The sequence below is a fragment of the Taudactylus pleione genome, unplaced genomic scaffold (genome assembly GCF_031769625.1).
Source record: "Taudactylus pleione unplaced genomic scaffold, aTauple2 ptg000296l, whole genome shotgun sequence".
NCBI lineage: Eukaryota > Metazoa > Chordata > Amphibia > Anura > Myobatrachidae > Taudactylus > Taudactylus pleione.
Window position 1 is genome coordinate 7911123 of NW_028284698.1, and position 15831 is coordinate 7926953.

General features: G+C 41.0%; 1 protein-coding gene across 3 annotated transcripts in view; it reads left to right on the forward strand.

Annotated features, from left to right (window-relative positions):
• Positions 1-15357, forward strand: part of AMOT (angiomotin) — an 85803-nt gene extending 70446 nt beyond the window's left edge. For all 3 annotated transcript variants that reach the window (XM_088482836.1, XM_088482835.1, XM_088482837.1), the window contains 4 exons: positions 4459-4581; positions 5395-5627; positions 5828-6052; positions 7692-15357. In XM_088482836.1, the coding sequence (XP_088338962.1) occupies positions 4459-4581; positions 5395-5627; positions 5828-6052; positions 7692-7789 (679 nt within the window). In that variant the 3' untranslated portion in view covers positions 7790-15357. The remainder of the gene's footprint in view (positions 1-4458; positions 4582-5394; positions 5628-5827; positions 6053-7691) is intronic.
• Positions 15358-15831: the final 474 nt, after the last annotated feature.

The window sequence follows — 15831 nt, forward strand, 5'->3', positions numbered from 1 at the left end:
AGAGTTCCCGATTGGCTGTCAGCCGCACTGGTGACGTCAGTGGGACAGGCAGGGAGGGATGTTTGGTCGGCAGCTGATATGCAGATGGCCACTCCCCCTGAAGAATCTCGGATTGTACAGCAGTCGCGCGGGTGACGTCATGGGGACATGCCAGGCAGGAGATCGGGTCGGTTACCGTCACGCTGGTGGTAAGTTATTTATATGTGTGTTTTGTCTGCATTTTGTTATTCAGTCTTGATAAAGGAGGTCACTCCGAAACGTTGACTATAGAGCTGCTGTGGAGTGTTTTAATTTTTCCAGTCTGTCTGAGTGCCTGCCGGTTTTTCATTATTTAGTATACAGTATTTTTGGATATGGCACCGGAGCAAGTTGATTTATAACAGTATCGGAGTGCCGGACTGCTCTCCTCATATGTGTATGTATGTATATATGGTTTTGGTTTATTTAAATTATTTTCAACATAGTAGATTAATACTGAAGACATCAAAACTATGAGAGAACACATATGGAATTATGTTGTAAATAAAGTGTTAAACAAATCAAATATGTTTTATATTTTAGTTTCCTCAAAGTAGCCCCCTTGCTTGGATGACAGCTTTGCACACTCTTGGCATTCTCTCAGTCAGCTTCATGAGGTAGTCTCCTTAAAAGGTTTTGAATTAACAGGTGTGCCTTGTCAAGAGTCAATCTGTGGAATTACTTGCCTTCTTAATGTGTTTGAGACCATCAGTTGTGTTGTGCAGAGGTAGGGTTAGTACACAGTGGACACCACTATTTGACTACTGTTGTAATCCATATTATGGCACCAACTACTCAACTCAGTAAAGAGAAACGACAGTCCATCATTACTTTAAGACATGAAGGTCAGTCGATAGGACAATTTCAAGAACTTTGAATGTATCCTCAGGTGCAGTTGCAAAAACCATCTAACGCTATGGCAAAACTGGCTCTCATGAAAGGAAGACCAAGAGTTACCTCTGCTGCAGAGGATAAGTTCATTAGAGTTACCAGCCTTAGAAACCGCTACTTAACAGCACCTCAGATTAGAGACCACATAAAGTCTTCACAGAGTTCAAGTAGCAGACAAATCTCAACATCAACTGTTTAGAGGAGACTGCGTGATTCAGGCCTTCATGGTCGTATTGCTGCGAAGAAGCCACTATCGAGGATGAACAACAAGAAGAAGAGAATTGTTTGGGCCAAGAAACATAAGGAATGGACATTAGACCAGTGGAAATCTGTACTTTGGTCTGATGAGTCCAAATTTTAGATTTTTGGTTCCAACTGTTGTGTCTTTGTGAGACGCATAGAAGGTGAGCGGATGGTTTCTGCATGTGTGGTTCCAACTGAGAAGCATGGAGGAGGAGGTGTGATGGTGTGGGGGTGCTTTGCTGGTGACACTGTTGGTGATTTATTCAAAATTTAAGGCACACTTAACCAGCATGGCTACCGCAGCATTCTGCAGCGCCATGCCATCCCATCTGGTTTGTGCTTACTGGAACCATCATTTGTTTTTCTACAAGAAAATGACCCCAACCACACCTCCAGGCTATGTAAATGCTACTTGACCAAGAAGTAAAGTGATGGAGTGCTGCGTCAGATGACCTGGCCTCCACAATAACCCGACCTAAACCCAATTGAGCTGGTTTGGGATGAGTTGGACTGCAGAGTGAAGGAAAAGCAGCCAACAAGTGCTCAGCACCTCTGGGAACTCCTTCAAGACTGTTGGAAAACCATTCCAGGAGACTAACTCATGAAGCTGACTGAGAGAATGCCAAGAGTGTGCAAAGCTGTCATCCAAGCAAAAAGGGGCTACTTTGAGGAATCCAAAATAGAAAACATATTTTGATTTGTTTAACACTTTATTTACAACATAATTCCATGGGGTAAATTTACTAAAGTGAGAACTTTTAGAAGTGAGTTTTAGACATGATGTTGCCCATAGCAATCAATCAGATTCTACTTCACATTTAACTAGCACCTTCTACAAGATAATACCTAGAATCTGATTGGATGCTATGGGCAACATCACTTCTAAAACTGTCTTCTAATAACTCTCACTTTAGTAAATTTACCCCCATATGTGTTCTTTCATAGGTTTTGAAGTCTTCAGTATTAATCTACTATGTTGAAAATAATTTAAATAAACAAAAACCATTGAATGAGAAGGTGTGGCCAAACTTTTGACTATATATATATATATATATATATATATTTATAAAAATATTGGGCTGCAGTCTGCCCCCTCCCCTCCTACACACACACTCGGACTGCAGATTATACACACGGACACTCAGATTGCAGAATACACAGACAGATTGCAGGCAGTTCCCACCCGTACACTTGGACTGCAGACTGTCCCTCCCCCATACCTATGGTATAAAAGGAAGCTAGCAGGCACCTGTCCCGCCAGTTAGTGCCAGTGGTAAGTTACTTGCTGTCCGGACTCGAGCCGAGGAATTGTGCAGTGAGTGATGTCGCTGTCACTCAAAGGCCTATGGGAGCTGCCTGGAAGGAGCTGCGTGCCGCAGCAGCTTCCTTGTACTGCTCTCCCATTTCCTTGGTGCAACAGCTTTAATTCAGCCTGTTCAGAGCTCCAAGACCGGCCTGATAGGAGGAAGACAAAGCTCTCTGTCTCGCTTAAAAAAAAGATTAATCTGTGCGCTGCTGCGATGGCTTGGGGGGTTTCTAGGTCCTCAGAGTCTGTGATGCAAAATGTCGGCCTTATGTCCATCTCAGAAAATTACCATGTACTGCGTTTCATAAGGTGTGCTTTGTAGCTGTAAGCTCGATTCTTCCGTCTAGATGTCTCCATGCTGAGACTTGGACCTCACATGGCATAATTAAATAAAACGGCCATCTTGGTACTCATGGCCAGGTAATCAGATAATATGGTTGAAACAGGACTGGTAACGTCCAACATTTATTCAAAACTGTTGTAACGAATATGATCAGCAAGTATATTATATGTAGTTTAATAGGTAGTTTAATACTGGCAAACAAGGAATAGAAAATACTGACCACTCTTGACTCATTTCTATAACAATTATTTTCAGAGGGAAGAAATTGTATGTATATTGTTAGTATTTTGTTATAAATCATTTCACTGTGCTTAGCAGTTCTCTGACCTTATTGGTCAAACAATATGTTTTCTGTATCCATACAATTACACGTATGCACAGTGGTTAGAACACAGCAATGGGGTAATGGGTTTAATTACGACCATGGCTCTCCCTTACTCCAAAGAAGGAGGATAATTTGCATTAACCCTCAGGGGTGTATCTAGGGGACCGAGCGCCGCTGGCAAAGTAATGGACTGGCGCCCCCTCCTCCCCATATTTTCTGAATTCTTCTATCTGTACTTCCTTGTGTCTGTCCGTGCTTCTATCTTTTCCTCCTTCTGCCTCTCTGTGTCTCTTTATGTACCCTCAGTTCATCTCTGTGCCTCTGTCTGTGCTCCATTCTGCCTCTCTGTACCTCTTTCTGTACCCTCTTCTGTCTGTCTGTACCCCTCATTCTTTCTGTGCCTTTAACTGTACCCTCTTCAGCCTGTCTGTACCCCGTATTCCTCAGTGTCATTATATGTGCACCCTCCTGCTTCTATCTGTACCCCTTATTCTTCTCTCTGCCTCTATCTGTACCCCCTCCCCCTTGCTAAATTCCCAGCTGCCTGTTGAATGCAGCTTACCTGCTCCAGTAGTGCAGCAGTGTCCAATGTCCATCTAATGGATTACTTGGTCCTGATGGCGCCCTCCACGGTGGGCAGGTGTGTCCCAGGAACCTCCCCTCTCCAGTCCAATATTCTGTACACTGCACTGCAGTCTCCGCCCGTCTGAAGTCATGTGCGCGTTGGGAGCGCAGAGGGGGGAAGCTGACGTGGCTCAGGCTGACAGCTGTGACCTGTCTAAGGCCAGGCAGTATAGCTGAAGCGGAGTCGGGCTCCGGCACGCCTTTTATCATTTACCGCAACTGGAGCTTGCCCTCCCTGTACCCCTGACTGTACCGGGCAGCCGCCATCGCTTGCCGGCGGCTGCCTGGTTCAATAGAATAAATAAAGTTATTTTTTTTTAATAAGGCGCGCTTGACGTCATAACGTCATGTGCGTTTCATCGCTGCTGCTGCTGCACTGAGGAGCCACAGGGGCGTACCCGGGACTGCAGTCTTGGCAGCCCTGTTTTCATTCTACCCCCTGGCCATGGGTGGCACTCCCGGATGGCGTCCCCCCCCTTGGCTGGCGCCCCTGGCGAGTGCCATCCTGGCCAATGGGTAGATACGCCCCTGTTAACCCTAATGTGTGGTAGGTAATATAGATATATGAGAATATAAAGTGTAAACTCTACTGGAGCAGGAACTGTTGTGAATTAATATTCTCTGTAATATATTGTGTAATATCTAGATGCTATATAAGTAATTGTTAATAATCGGTATAATAAAATAAATAAATTGCTTTTATTTCAGAGATACCACCTCAATAAGTCATTCGCCTTGTAATAGTTTTGATACTACCTTAGAGGCTCGTATCCAAAAGGAAGAAGAAGAGATACTTTTGGCCAATAGACGATGTGTAGACATGGAGGGGAGGTGAGTTCTAGAACAAGCTAATAGCATATGATTAATTTTCTATTTGAAGTAGACATTTAACACCTTTTTAACCATTTAGTCGTTGCAGAAGGTCAGATCATCACTCTAAAATTGACAACAAGGAATAGGCTCATGGACACTTGTCATGTACTTCTTAGGCATGTCTTTGTGACTTTGTTCTGTGTCTTCTAAAGGCTTGAACAAACTACGCTTCTTAAATCCAGTAACCGTGAACCACCAGCAGTAGTATAAATAATTTGTATTGTAAGGAAGCGGGCAGATTATACAATTCTAAAGTAGTATTTTACTTTGGTACTGTACAGTAATGTGACTCAGTGACGGGGCCTTGTAGCAAACTTTTGTATGGCCAAGGGCAGAGACAATACATAATTACTTACAGCACTGGAAGCATACTCTTCTTAGCTTGTATAGTGATCAGCACATTCACAGAGCAGGGATTCCAAGGTGAATGGACATGTATCACCAGGCCCCCCTCAATGCCATGCTCCATAGCAACCACCTGATCTGCCCTGGTGGAGGTTATTCCCCTTGCTACCCTAAATGATGGTGAATAAGTAGGCTACAAGTTCTGTTATTCATCGGAATAAAAAGCTGCCTACAATACCTAGGATTACGGTAATGAAAGCTTTGTAAGATTTTGTAAGAGTTAATTGCTTTGTTTTGGAAATAAACCACCACTGAACTAGTTTTGGAATGAAGTATATATGGACACAGTGAAATTACTTAAATTAGTCTCATTTACCTAAATGTAATAGTCCGTATCTGAAATCTATATATTTTTCTCAATCCCAGAATAAAGACTCTGCATGCGCAGATAATTGAGAAGGATGCCATGATAAAAGTGCTTCAGCAACGCTCTCGCAAGGACCCCAACAAGTCGGACCAACCATCATCCATGCGCCCGTCAAAGTCCCTTATGTCCATCTCCAATGCCAGCTCTGGGCTGCTGTCTCACTCCTCTACACTGAGCAATACGCCCATCTTGGAGGAGAAGCGAGAGGACAAAAGCTGGAAAGGCAGCTTAGGTAGGTCATGATACCACTGTATCAGTATTATTACTTAGAGTTCCTCTGCATCTTCACATAAAGATGATTTATACTGGCATTATAATCCTTATCCTCACCCTCTGCTGGTAAAAGGGCCATATTTGTAGAGATAGAAGGGAGGAATATCCTCTACAAATTAGTACTTTATATTAAAGCAATGTTTTTTATTTTAAAACTAGGAGTCCTCTTAGGAACTGAATATCACTCAGAGTCTATCTCATCCACTCCATCTCCTGTACTTCCATCCACACCCCAACTCTCTGGACATTCAAAGACTGGTAGCAAAGACTGCTGCACACAAACTGATAGAGGCAGTGAACAGAACAAATCTCCATCAGTGAGCGCATCTCCAGGCCCGGGGAGGCTGGCCACTCCGAGCCCCATGTACAGCTCTGAGAGAACAGGTAACTTTCAGCACCAAAAGCTGGTAATTATGGTTGTTCCATAAGAGGCTGCACTACAAATACAGTAATACCAATGACATTGCAAGACATCAGTGATTCAAAATCTGAGGCACCAGTTCATCATGTGTGAACATACCTTCTCTCATTCACATATATATGTGAAAGTAATATAGAAACATTTATTCCAAAATTGGGAATAAAAACTGATATGAATAAATAACACTGATGATAATTACTCAATTAACTACTGAATCCACTGGTTTAGACACAAAGATGAATGTTACCATTGTAACAACTGCTCCAAAATTGTAATTGTATCTGGTAATATGGAATGTAGCAATATCGGGTCGTGCGGGATGCATTCGGGAAGCCGGCTGACGTTATACTGACAGCTAGCTTCTCGATTGTCATATCCCGGCGAGGGTGAAATGACCGGCGTCTAGATGTAGAAGCCGCTCATTTCACCAATGCCGGGAGACCGGCACCCGGCATCCCGATCGAAGGGATGCCGGGCGCCGCGAGCGGATAGCCGCGCGCGGGGGGGGGGGGAGGGGGTTGGAGGGTTAGATTTAGGGCTCCCGGGGGGGACTTAGGGTTAGGCACCCCGCCAGGAGGTTAGGGTTAGGCACCCCCGGGGGACTTAGGTTTAGGCAGCGGGGAAGGGGGGGGGATTAGGGTTAGGCACTTGGGCGGGAGGTTAGGGTTAGGCACCCCTAAGGGAGGATTAGGGTTAGGGGGGTAGGTTAGGTTAGTTCATACTTACCTGGGGATGATCGGGATTTCCAGCGCTGTCGGGCTGCCGCTGCCGGGATCTGTTCCACTGTCGGCCTGACGCTGTCGGGAATCGAACTGCCGGCCATGCGGCCGGCGGTATTACATGCCGATTCCGTTTGTGCTTATGACATTGTAGCACTAACTGTATCTGGCAAAACTGAATGTAGCAATATCAGTTACAATTTTGGAGCAGTTGTTACATCAGTGTTATTTATTCATATCAGTTGTTTTTATTCACAATTTTGGAATAAATGTTTCTATATTAATTTTTTAATCTATTAGTGCTTTTTCCTTTTCTTTGTGTATGGTACTAGCCTTCCATAGATCTCATATTTTTAGATTGAGGTCCTGTAAATGCCCTATGGGAATGTCTCTTGTACTAGTTTTGGCATGTGTAGTGACGCAGAGCAAGCACCTGCCAGTTTGGGTCCTCCCTAAAGTGCATTTCCTTGTTAGCTGACTGAACTGCTGCAGAACTTCCATAGTGAGTCCTCTGTATACAGACGGCCCTTAATTGTTACCTTGTCATTATCACGTTTGAAAAGAATAACCAGAAACACTCTTGAGCTGCTCAGTTCACACTCTATGGTATTTGGTTTTGTGACTAGGGGCAGAGGGGGCCAGCAGTAGATTGAAGACACTAGTTGTGGCTCTATCACCTGCAGTATATAGTGTATTTATAGCAAATTATTCTAGCTAGGATAAGGGTTATATTGGAAAAACCACTAAAGTGGATCTGCATGATATTAAATATACTATTAGATAAATGTCATGTTTGGCTATATTTTGGTTATAGACCAGCAAATGACACCAAGTAATCTCTTGCTTTAATATTGAAATATACTTTTTATTCTTTTCTCCATAGATGCAGTTTTTCAGAGCAGCACATTGGATCGAAAAAACCCTGTCCCACCCCTTGGCCAAGATCTTACAGATGGGGAATTGGTGGAATATCTCATATAAGCCAGATATTATTTTTTATTTTAACTATTGTGATATTTATAGGACGATCTTCCCTTACGCATATTTATACATATTTGAAGATTAAGCAGAGAGAAGTTGTTGGGCTTTTTTCCCCCCAACTCCTGCAAACTTACATTTTATATTTGTAAATGAAGTTATTGCATTTTGTACAGAAATGAAGGGACATGAACTTGTAGGGTTAACTTTGTAATTTACAGCAAAGGGCCTCTGAGAGCAGTCCCTAAAGCACATGGCATATCTGCTGGCAGAGGGCTTGGTACCCAGTCTTGTTTGGTGACAGGGCATATTTTATCTACAGATGTGGAACATGCCAGATGACTTCCATTATCCCAGCAGACGACGTACTCGGGTCGCAATTCCGCTTGTTGAGAGAATGGCAACACGTTACTGCTTTGTAGTATACAGAGTTACAAGGGTAATAGAATAAAAAATGGTCTAAGATACAATAAAACACAAATGAACCTTTTAGATGTTGGTTGTTTTGTAAAATGTTGACGCCAGAGAGCGTAACAATTACCATTTCATACAAACATGCCTGTTATTAATCCTTCATTGCATACTGTATCTTAGTATTCACATTCCAATGTTCCTTTTATTTACATTTTGTATTGCAGGGTTAACACTAGCTGCAGTGTTTTGTTTAGTCCATAAATATATTATTTACGTGTTTTATTTTTTTATGAACACCATCTTCATTCAATCAGATACTAGTAAGTGTATGCAAGATAACGTGTGACTCTTAGTTCTCCTAACTTCTGCTAATGGTATTCATCACACGGGAAATAAATGCATTCATAGGAATCTGGAGACACATAATTTTTGGATGGTTACATGGTTTACTCCGTATAGAGGTGCATTGAAAGCTGTCATATGCAACAAATAAATATTGTCCATTGCACAAAGGATTACAGTACCCCTGAACCATGTTCACAAAGTGTGTTCTGTCTTTAAAAATAGATTATATAGTCGGTGGTTTCATGGAAATGGTATTAAAGTGTATCTGTCTTCTAAACAAAGCGGAAGCAGCTGTTTGGTAGGCTAAACCAATATTTGAAAATGTAGTTTATCCATTGATTTGGAACCAGACTTAGAGAATATTGGTGTTGGCATGCACTCTGGGATCACAGAAGAGGTGGAAAGTTTTTGTACATCATCTTGTTTGTCTAAAGTGGGTACATATAGTTGTATTTATGGATCTCATTGTCTTTACAAACAATACACTTGTCACAATATTTGCTCTTAATATATCATCCTATGCGTCCTCCTTTCTAGATGGTGAACCTGTTAATATAACCTATTCATAATGATGGAATTTGCTCAATGTACGTTAGGAATCTAAAATCTACAAAAATAGTTTCTTCAAATTAGATCTTTTCTCTGGCAAAATTGTAGACTAAAGGGGCCTATCCACTAGGCGACCTGAAAGACTGAACGTCTAGTGTTCCGACCTTCAGGTCGCCGAGGTGCGGTGCCCACACTGAACGGTGTTCACTGAACCTCATTCAGTGCAGGAGTCCGACCTCCTATCTCTGAACATGCCGAACCTGACGAGCGTTGTCAAGTTGACGGGCATGTTCAGTAGATAGTCTGGGTCGGCAAGGACGCAGCGTGCACGCGCATCGCTGGTCCTTGCAGGCTATCCATTACACGACTTTGTGAACAATGTGACCAAAACCTCCTGGTAATGAATAGGCCCGTTAAGAAGAAGGATAGCCTAAGTTAGAATGTTTTAACATAGTTTGAAATATACATGGCCTGGTTTGTATGAGTGCAATTCACATCCTAACTTGGGGCTGGTCTGGGCTCATTAAAAGTGGGCAGAAGTTATTATGATTTACTTTAACTTTGCTGGATCACTAAATATTAACCAATAAAACTCAGGAAACTAAAAATATACAGACTTCAATGAGTTCTTACACGTGTGCTATACCATTTTTATGTAGCATTTCTCCCAACAGGTACAAAACACTTGGGGGTAGATTTACTAAAATGTCTAAAAAAGCGCAAGTGCTGCCCATAGCAACCTAATCAGATTATAGCTTTCATTTATCCAGTATATTTTGGAAAATGATAGACAGAATCTGATTGGTTGCTATGGGAAACAGCTCCACTTTTCTGATTTAGAAGTTTTAGTAATTCTACCCCTTAGTGTGTTTGGGTTGGGTATGGGATGCCGGCGCTCGGGATCCAAGCAGTCGGAATCCCGACGCTGGCATCCCGACACGCTTAGGACACCCGACACCTGTCTGTAAGTATCCTAACCCTACTCCTAACCGTAACCCTCCCTCCCAGCATCCAAACCTTCCCCCCCCTAGTCCCTAACCCTCCCCCCTAATGACTAACCTTAACCCTCCCCCTAGTGCCTAACCCCATTACTTACCATTGGGATGCTGGCGGTCAGGATACTGGCGCCGGGAATCTGACTGGTGTCGGTATTCTGGCACCGGCGTTCAGAGTTCCGGCATCCGGGATTTCAACTGCATCCCATTTGTTTTGCTACAGAAACTTAAAATGTTATCCCTTATGTTATCTGTTTTACTAAATGGAGGTAGCGCTTACTGGTATTACCACTGGATATGTATGTTTGTTGCATTGTTAAAACATTGGCCTTGATATATATACGGTTGGGGTGTACTATGGGGCTTCCACCAGCTGACATGCTTTTAAAGGTAGCTTAACCCCGATTTAAAAAGCATATTTCTATATTTTCAGGTTTGATTCTATTTGTATAATTTAATTGCATGTCCCAAATGTGCTTAAATGTTTACCCCTGCTGAAATGTTTACCCCTGCTGAAATGTTTAGCCCTGTTGAAACAGCGTTTTAGGCTCATTTCCCTTATGTTATCACGAATGCTTTTCCTTTTGTCAACTTATGTCCCAACAGCTCATTATGAACATTTAGCTGCATTTAGAATAAACTTGCATTGTTAGCTGCACAGCCAGCCATACATGTCACAAACCAATTTGTTACCAAGGACAACATTCCCTATATTAAAAGATGCTGCCTGCTATGTAAGTTTAGCATGTTATACAGCATTAATCTTCATGGGTATAATTTCCATTATCATGAATTTATTAATGTTCTTAGCACCACAGACATAAATACGTAAGGTAATTTGTTGGGCTAACAACCTCTGTACTGTCATTAATATGAATTCCCTAATACATTCGTCAGGAACAGGCCAAATAACCAGTATGGAATTCCATATCCCCATATGTATATACAAAGTTTTTACCGTGTTGTATTTTTTAAGAACACTTTGCCGTTGATATTGGAGTGACTGCATTCTGCGGGGTATATTCTTTTCCTCAGGAGTGAGTAACCTTTAGCAAACAAGAAGCTTTTGAGCCAGCTTGTGCTTGAGCTGCAGGACAGATTTGTAAGATTCTCTTCATTTATCTGCAGATTTATGGTGGACCGTACTTTCAGTGGACCAATAAAATCTTTTTTAAATGAAGGAAAGCGAGGTCTTCAGTAGTTCTAAAACTGCATATAATGCAAACAGTGGGCCTGATTCAAAGATGCACGTTATTCCGATATTTACGCAGTTCAGAGAGTATTGGTTGAATGCACATGTGTCATTATTATTATCGTTTATTTATATGGCGCCACAAGTGTTCCGCGGCGCCTTACAAAGTACATAAACAAATAAGTTGATTTACAGTGACTTACAATACAATACAATACAGGACATGGATAATATACAATGCAACATTCGCGACCATAACACCGAGATAAGCAACAATGCAAAGCAATCAAGTGTTAGGTGACCTGGTAGAGAGTAAGAAGTAGATGAAGGTAGAGTAAGGAGAAGCACAAGAGGGTAGAGGGCCCTGCTCATAGGAGCTTACATTCTAAAGGCAATGCACCCGCTCTGCGGTACCTTTGCCATGCCTCTTGCAGTGAGTATTTCTTTGCAAAGTAACTCAGTCAGGGACCATTTGGGGGAGGTAACGGGGAGTGACAGGAAAAATGCAGGCGTGTGCCAGCCATTTATCGGGCGCCGTAGCCTGTGTCTGCGATCCTGTACACAGATAAAGTGGTTCCAGTGTCTCAGTTGAGGTGGCCATTCTGCATGACCAGAGGGATGCTCAGATGCCCGATTATCGAATGATCTGAAAAGCAGCTGCGTATTTGTATGCATTTGCTTGAATCTACGAAGCTGCCGGTGGGCGACTCAATACATATTCACAAAGCAACTGCGTGCGGGATTGCAGCTGCAAATGCATTCGCCTACATCTCTGAATCAGGCCCAGAATGCCATCTGCCCAGTACAGGAAAGGAGCACTGATTTGTATTCTGAAATAAAGTGTTTATAGCTTTATTAGGTAGAAAACTGCTTGAAATAAGTGGACATCATTTAGTTGCTGAGTTGTCTTACAGCAGATAAATATCACTTTCAGAAGGCTGGAAAAGCATATTGTTTAATATTAATGAAGATAATTAGTTTTTTTTAATTTCTACATTAGTTATATGGTTAGAAGCTACAGGCTTTTTCCCCTTTATAACAAAGTGTTATCTCAGTTGATAACTTTGCAGTGCCAAATGTAAGGCTCTTTAATCTGTTTTAGTATTTAATATATTTTTTTTCCCCAGCAAAAACAATTAGCATTTTGTTTCCATGACTGTCGGAGGCATCCATATAATGTATTGCAGAGCAATATTTTAGTGGGAGTTGCAGTAGCCAAAGGGTTAATTTTAATATTTGTATTTTAAAAGCACAATTTTTTTTTTATTTTTTTTTTATCCAAGTAGAACTTGGTAATATGTTTAAAGTATTTTCTCTTTCAGTTAATGGAATATTGAAGTTCTGATCTATTATATTCTTGTGCAGTTATTTCATTTTGCTAGCAGATTTGTTACTCTGCTGTTGTTGAAGCATTTTCCTGAATGTGCACCGTATAACTTTAGTGACCATCCCATATCCTCTGCCAATGAGATCTTTTTCTTGCTTACAATAAAATGGCAGCTTTTGGGGTTTCCCAACAGAAGATATTTAACTTTGAGTTTTCTACTCCCTTTTATATTTCTGAAAAGCCCCGAGCATCTTTCCTGCCTTTTCACCATCTTATTGTTGTGCTGCTTCCGCTGTTATTGTGAGGCTGACTTATTTGAAAATGAGAGCAGTATAGTCGCCACTCTTGCCAAGACTGGCTTAAGTAGGAAAATGCCGTAATAGTGCCAATACATTTTTATCCTGTTGTTCTGGTGCTGCTGGCTTCTCTCCTCTCCTTGCTGCCAGTACCTTGTGCTGAGAACACCGAGGGGACGCAGGCAGGAAATGCTGGCTTCCTGGATATTCATAGAAAAAGATCTGATTGTGTGCATTCAGTGTCAGGCAACTGTTGCTAAGGTTCATGGGTATGAAGAAAACATTTGTCCCTCGATTTTCTCTACTGAATAAACATTTAAACAAATGCAGACTGGCACGTTAAACTGTCTATATATTCTCATTTTCTAAGTACTCATGTAAGGGATCTATGAAGCACAAAGAATTAGGTTGCTAATAATTGGGAACCTTATTTTTTAGTTCCATTTATTAACAAAAAAAGAAAGTAAAAGAGAACTCATCAATATTAATTCAGCCAAAAGGCGTAAATCATGAGACAGGAGCCAATGAATTTATTAGGATCAATTGACATCATGGACCCAATTCTTTGCAGGAAACAAATAGAGGGGTAGTGAAAACTGTCTCAACTGTAATAGAGTAAGAGGTTTGCAAAGTGCAGAGATTTCGGCTATTTAGCACTGATGTGTCGTTTCAATTATGGGCAATGACCATGTTGACAGCGGCACCCAAATTTCCCCACATTTCAGTTCACAGCCCTGTAGGGGTGGGTCGTAAAATGCACAATTTTGGAGCAACCTATGTACAGTTGATGTGCGTACTGCACATATTGCACCGTCCCGCAATGCACTTACTTTAAATCGGAGAGGTTGATTTCATTATCAAGTTTTTGCAATGCAAAACCAACCTGATTTTGCATTGTAAATTATTTGCCACTTTTCTTTTTAGTGCTAAATCGCTGAAACCTCTGCACTGTGCAAATCGCACTCTCTATTACATTTGGGTCTGTGTTCTTGTATCTGTCACTAAAGCCTGTAGTCAGTCAGTAAAGAATTGCACATAGCATAATCGATATCTAAAAAACAAGGCGAGCTCAACCATTTATCATTGCCTGACGGAAAGCTCTTGGAGGACTCCAGGATATACCATCACATTTGTTGCATATACAGTGTAGAATGGAATTGATATAAGCCTTTGAATTTCTTTTGATGAAGTTTAAAACCAGTTTGCCATGTGATGTATCTGATCCTTTTCCAGCAAATGAATGTTGTTTTCTGTGTAATGGAGCGTACACACGGTCAGATTTGTCAGACTTGTCAGATTTGTCAGATGAACGATTGAACGATTAAACGATCTGAACGATTTGAACGATTTTACCAAAGTTTTGAACGATTTGAACGATTGAACGATTTTTGACTGCATTAAAATGAATGGAATCGTCCAAGTCTGACTGCAAACCCATCAGATGTCAGATATCGTTATCTGACAAACGGGAACGCGCATCGTTGATCGTCCATCGTTCAGGCATGTCAGATATGAACGATTTTCCTTCAGATATGAACGACTGAACGATTTTTAAATCGTTATCGTTCATATCTGAAGGAAAAATCTGATCGTGTGTATGCACCATTAGTCTTGAGGGCAGCATGGAATTAGTGATGTTGATTCCTGCTGAATCTTCTAGTCAAGCTTAAGATAAATTTATTTTCTCCTCTTATTTTGGGGAAAAAAAGAATAAGACCCACTCTCACTGTAGATCCTGTTAAATGGTTTATGGTTTTCTGTTACTATTTTTTTCCCGAAGGGAAAACAAAAATGTGAAATGAGTTCATAGTTAGGTGACAATGAAGCTGGTTCAAATTTGGTAAAAAATTTTGTGATTTTTGAAACTATGAAGCAGGTCAATATTTTAGTTAAGACTTTATACATTACCCTAGTAATCTGCTTAATGACTCTACTCCTATAAAAACTTTCTAGCTACACATCACTAGTGTGTCTGGTTCAGCATGTGACTTTCCCCAGAAATAGGTCTCCTTTTTCATGTAGCTTTTTGGTAATCCTTAACCTGATACAATTGTTCCACTGACGTTACTGAACTTGTGTTGCCAGTTGCCAGGTCATAGCAACTTTTTAGCCAATTCTGTACCGATCTGCCTGTCTACCAACAATGAATGTAACAAACCTTTCAGTTTAATAACCTAATTTGAAAACACTTTCTTGCCTAAAATATAACTTTTGTTTATGTGCATAAGTAAGCAGACAGTAAAACCGAATTATTCCCTATTCATTTATGAGCGATCATTGATGTAAGATGCATTTGCTGGGCAAAACTTTGTTTTCTGTGTTTGTTTTTTTTTTTTTTGTACAGTGCGTTTTTACAATGTTTTGTAACAGAAGAATTATTTTTGCACTATTCTGTTTTCTGTTGCTATGCTATTGAACTGGAAAATAAAAGAAAACTTCTGACCCTTACAATATATTTTTACTCCTGTTAATTATGTCCCAATGTTTTGTACTATATATGTAATTTGTCTGCAACAATATGAAGAATAAGAAAAACAAACATGTATATTTCTGCTTGCATAGTTCACTAAAGCTTGGTTCAATTTTTATATAACTGTCCATTATAACACATTTATGTTAAGCTGCTCATGCACATGCCTGTCAGATCACCTGACATGAACATGTGTTAAAGTACATGTCTGTTGGTGCCCTAATTGGCTGGATTTCATGAAGCATAGTTAAGCTGGGTACACACTAAATGATCTATCCTCTGATGTATCATTCCGACACTAATTGGAACAATATATCTTACCAATGTTGATTAGAATGTTTAGTGTGTATGCCCAATCTGTCGTTCATTGAATTGTCCCATCTGCTGTGCTGTACATCAGATGTCGCGATTCCATGGCTGAAGCGGTGCTGTTACATGAGGCGTGTAATGATAAATT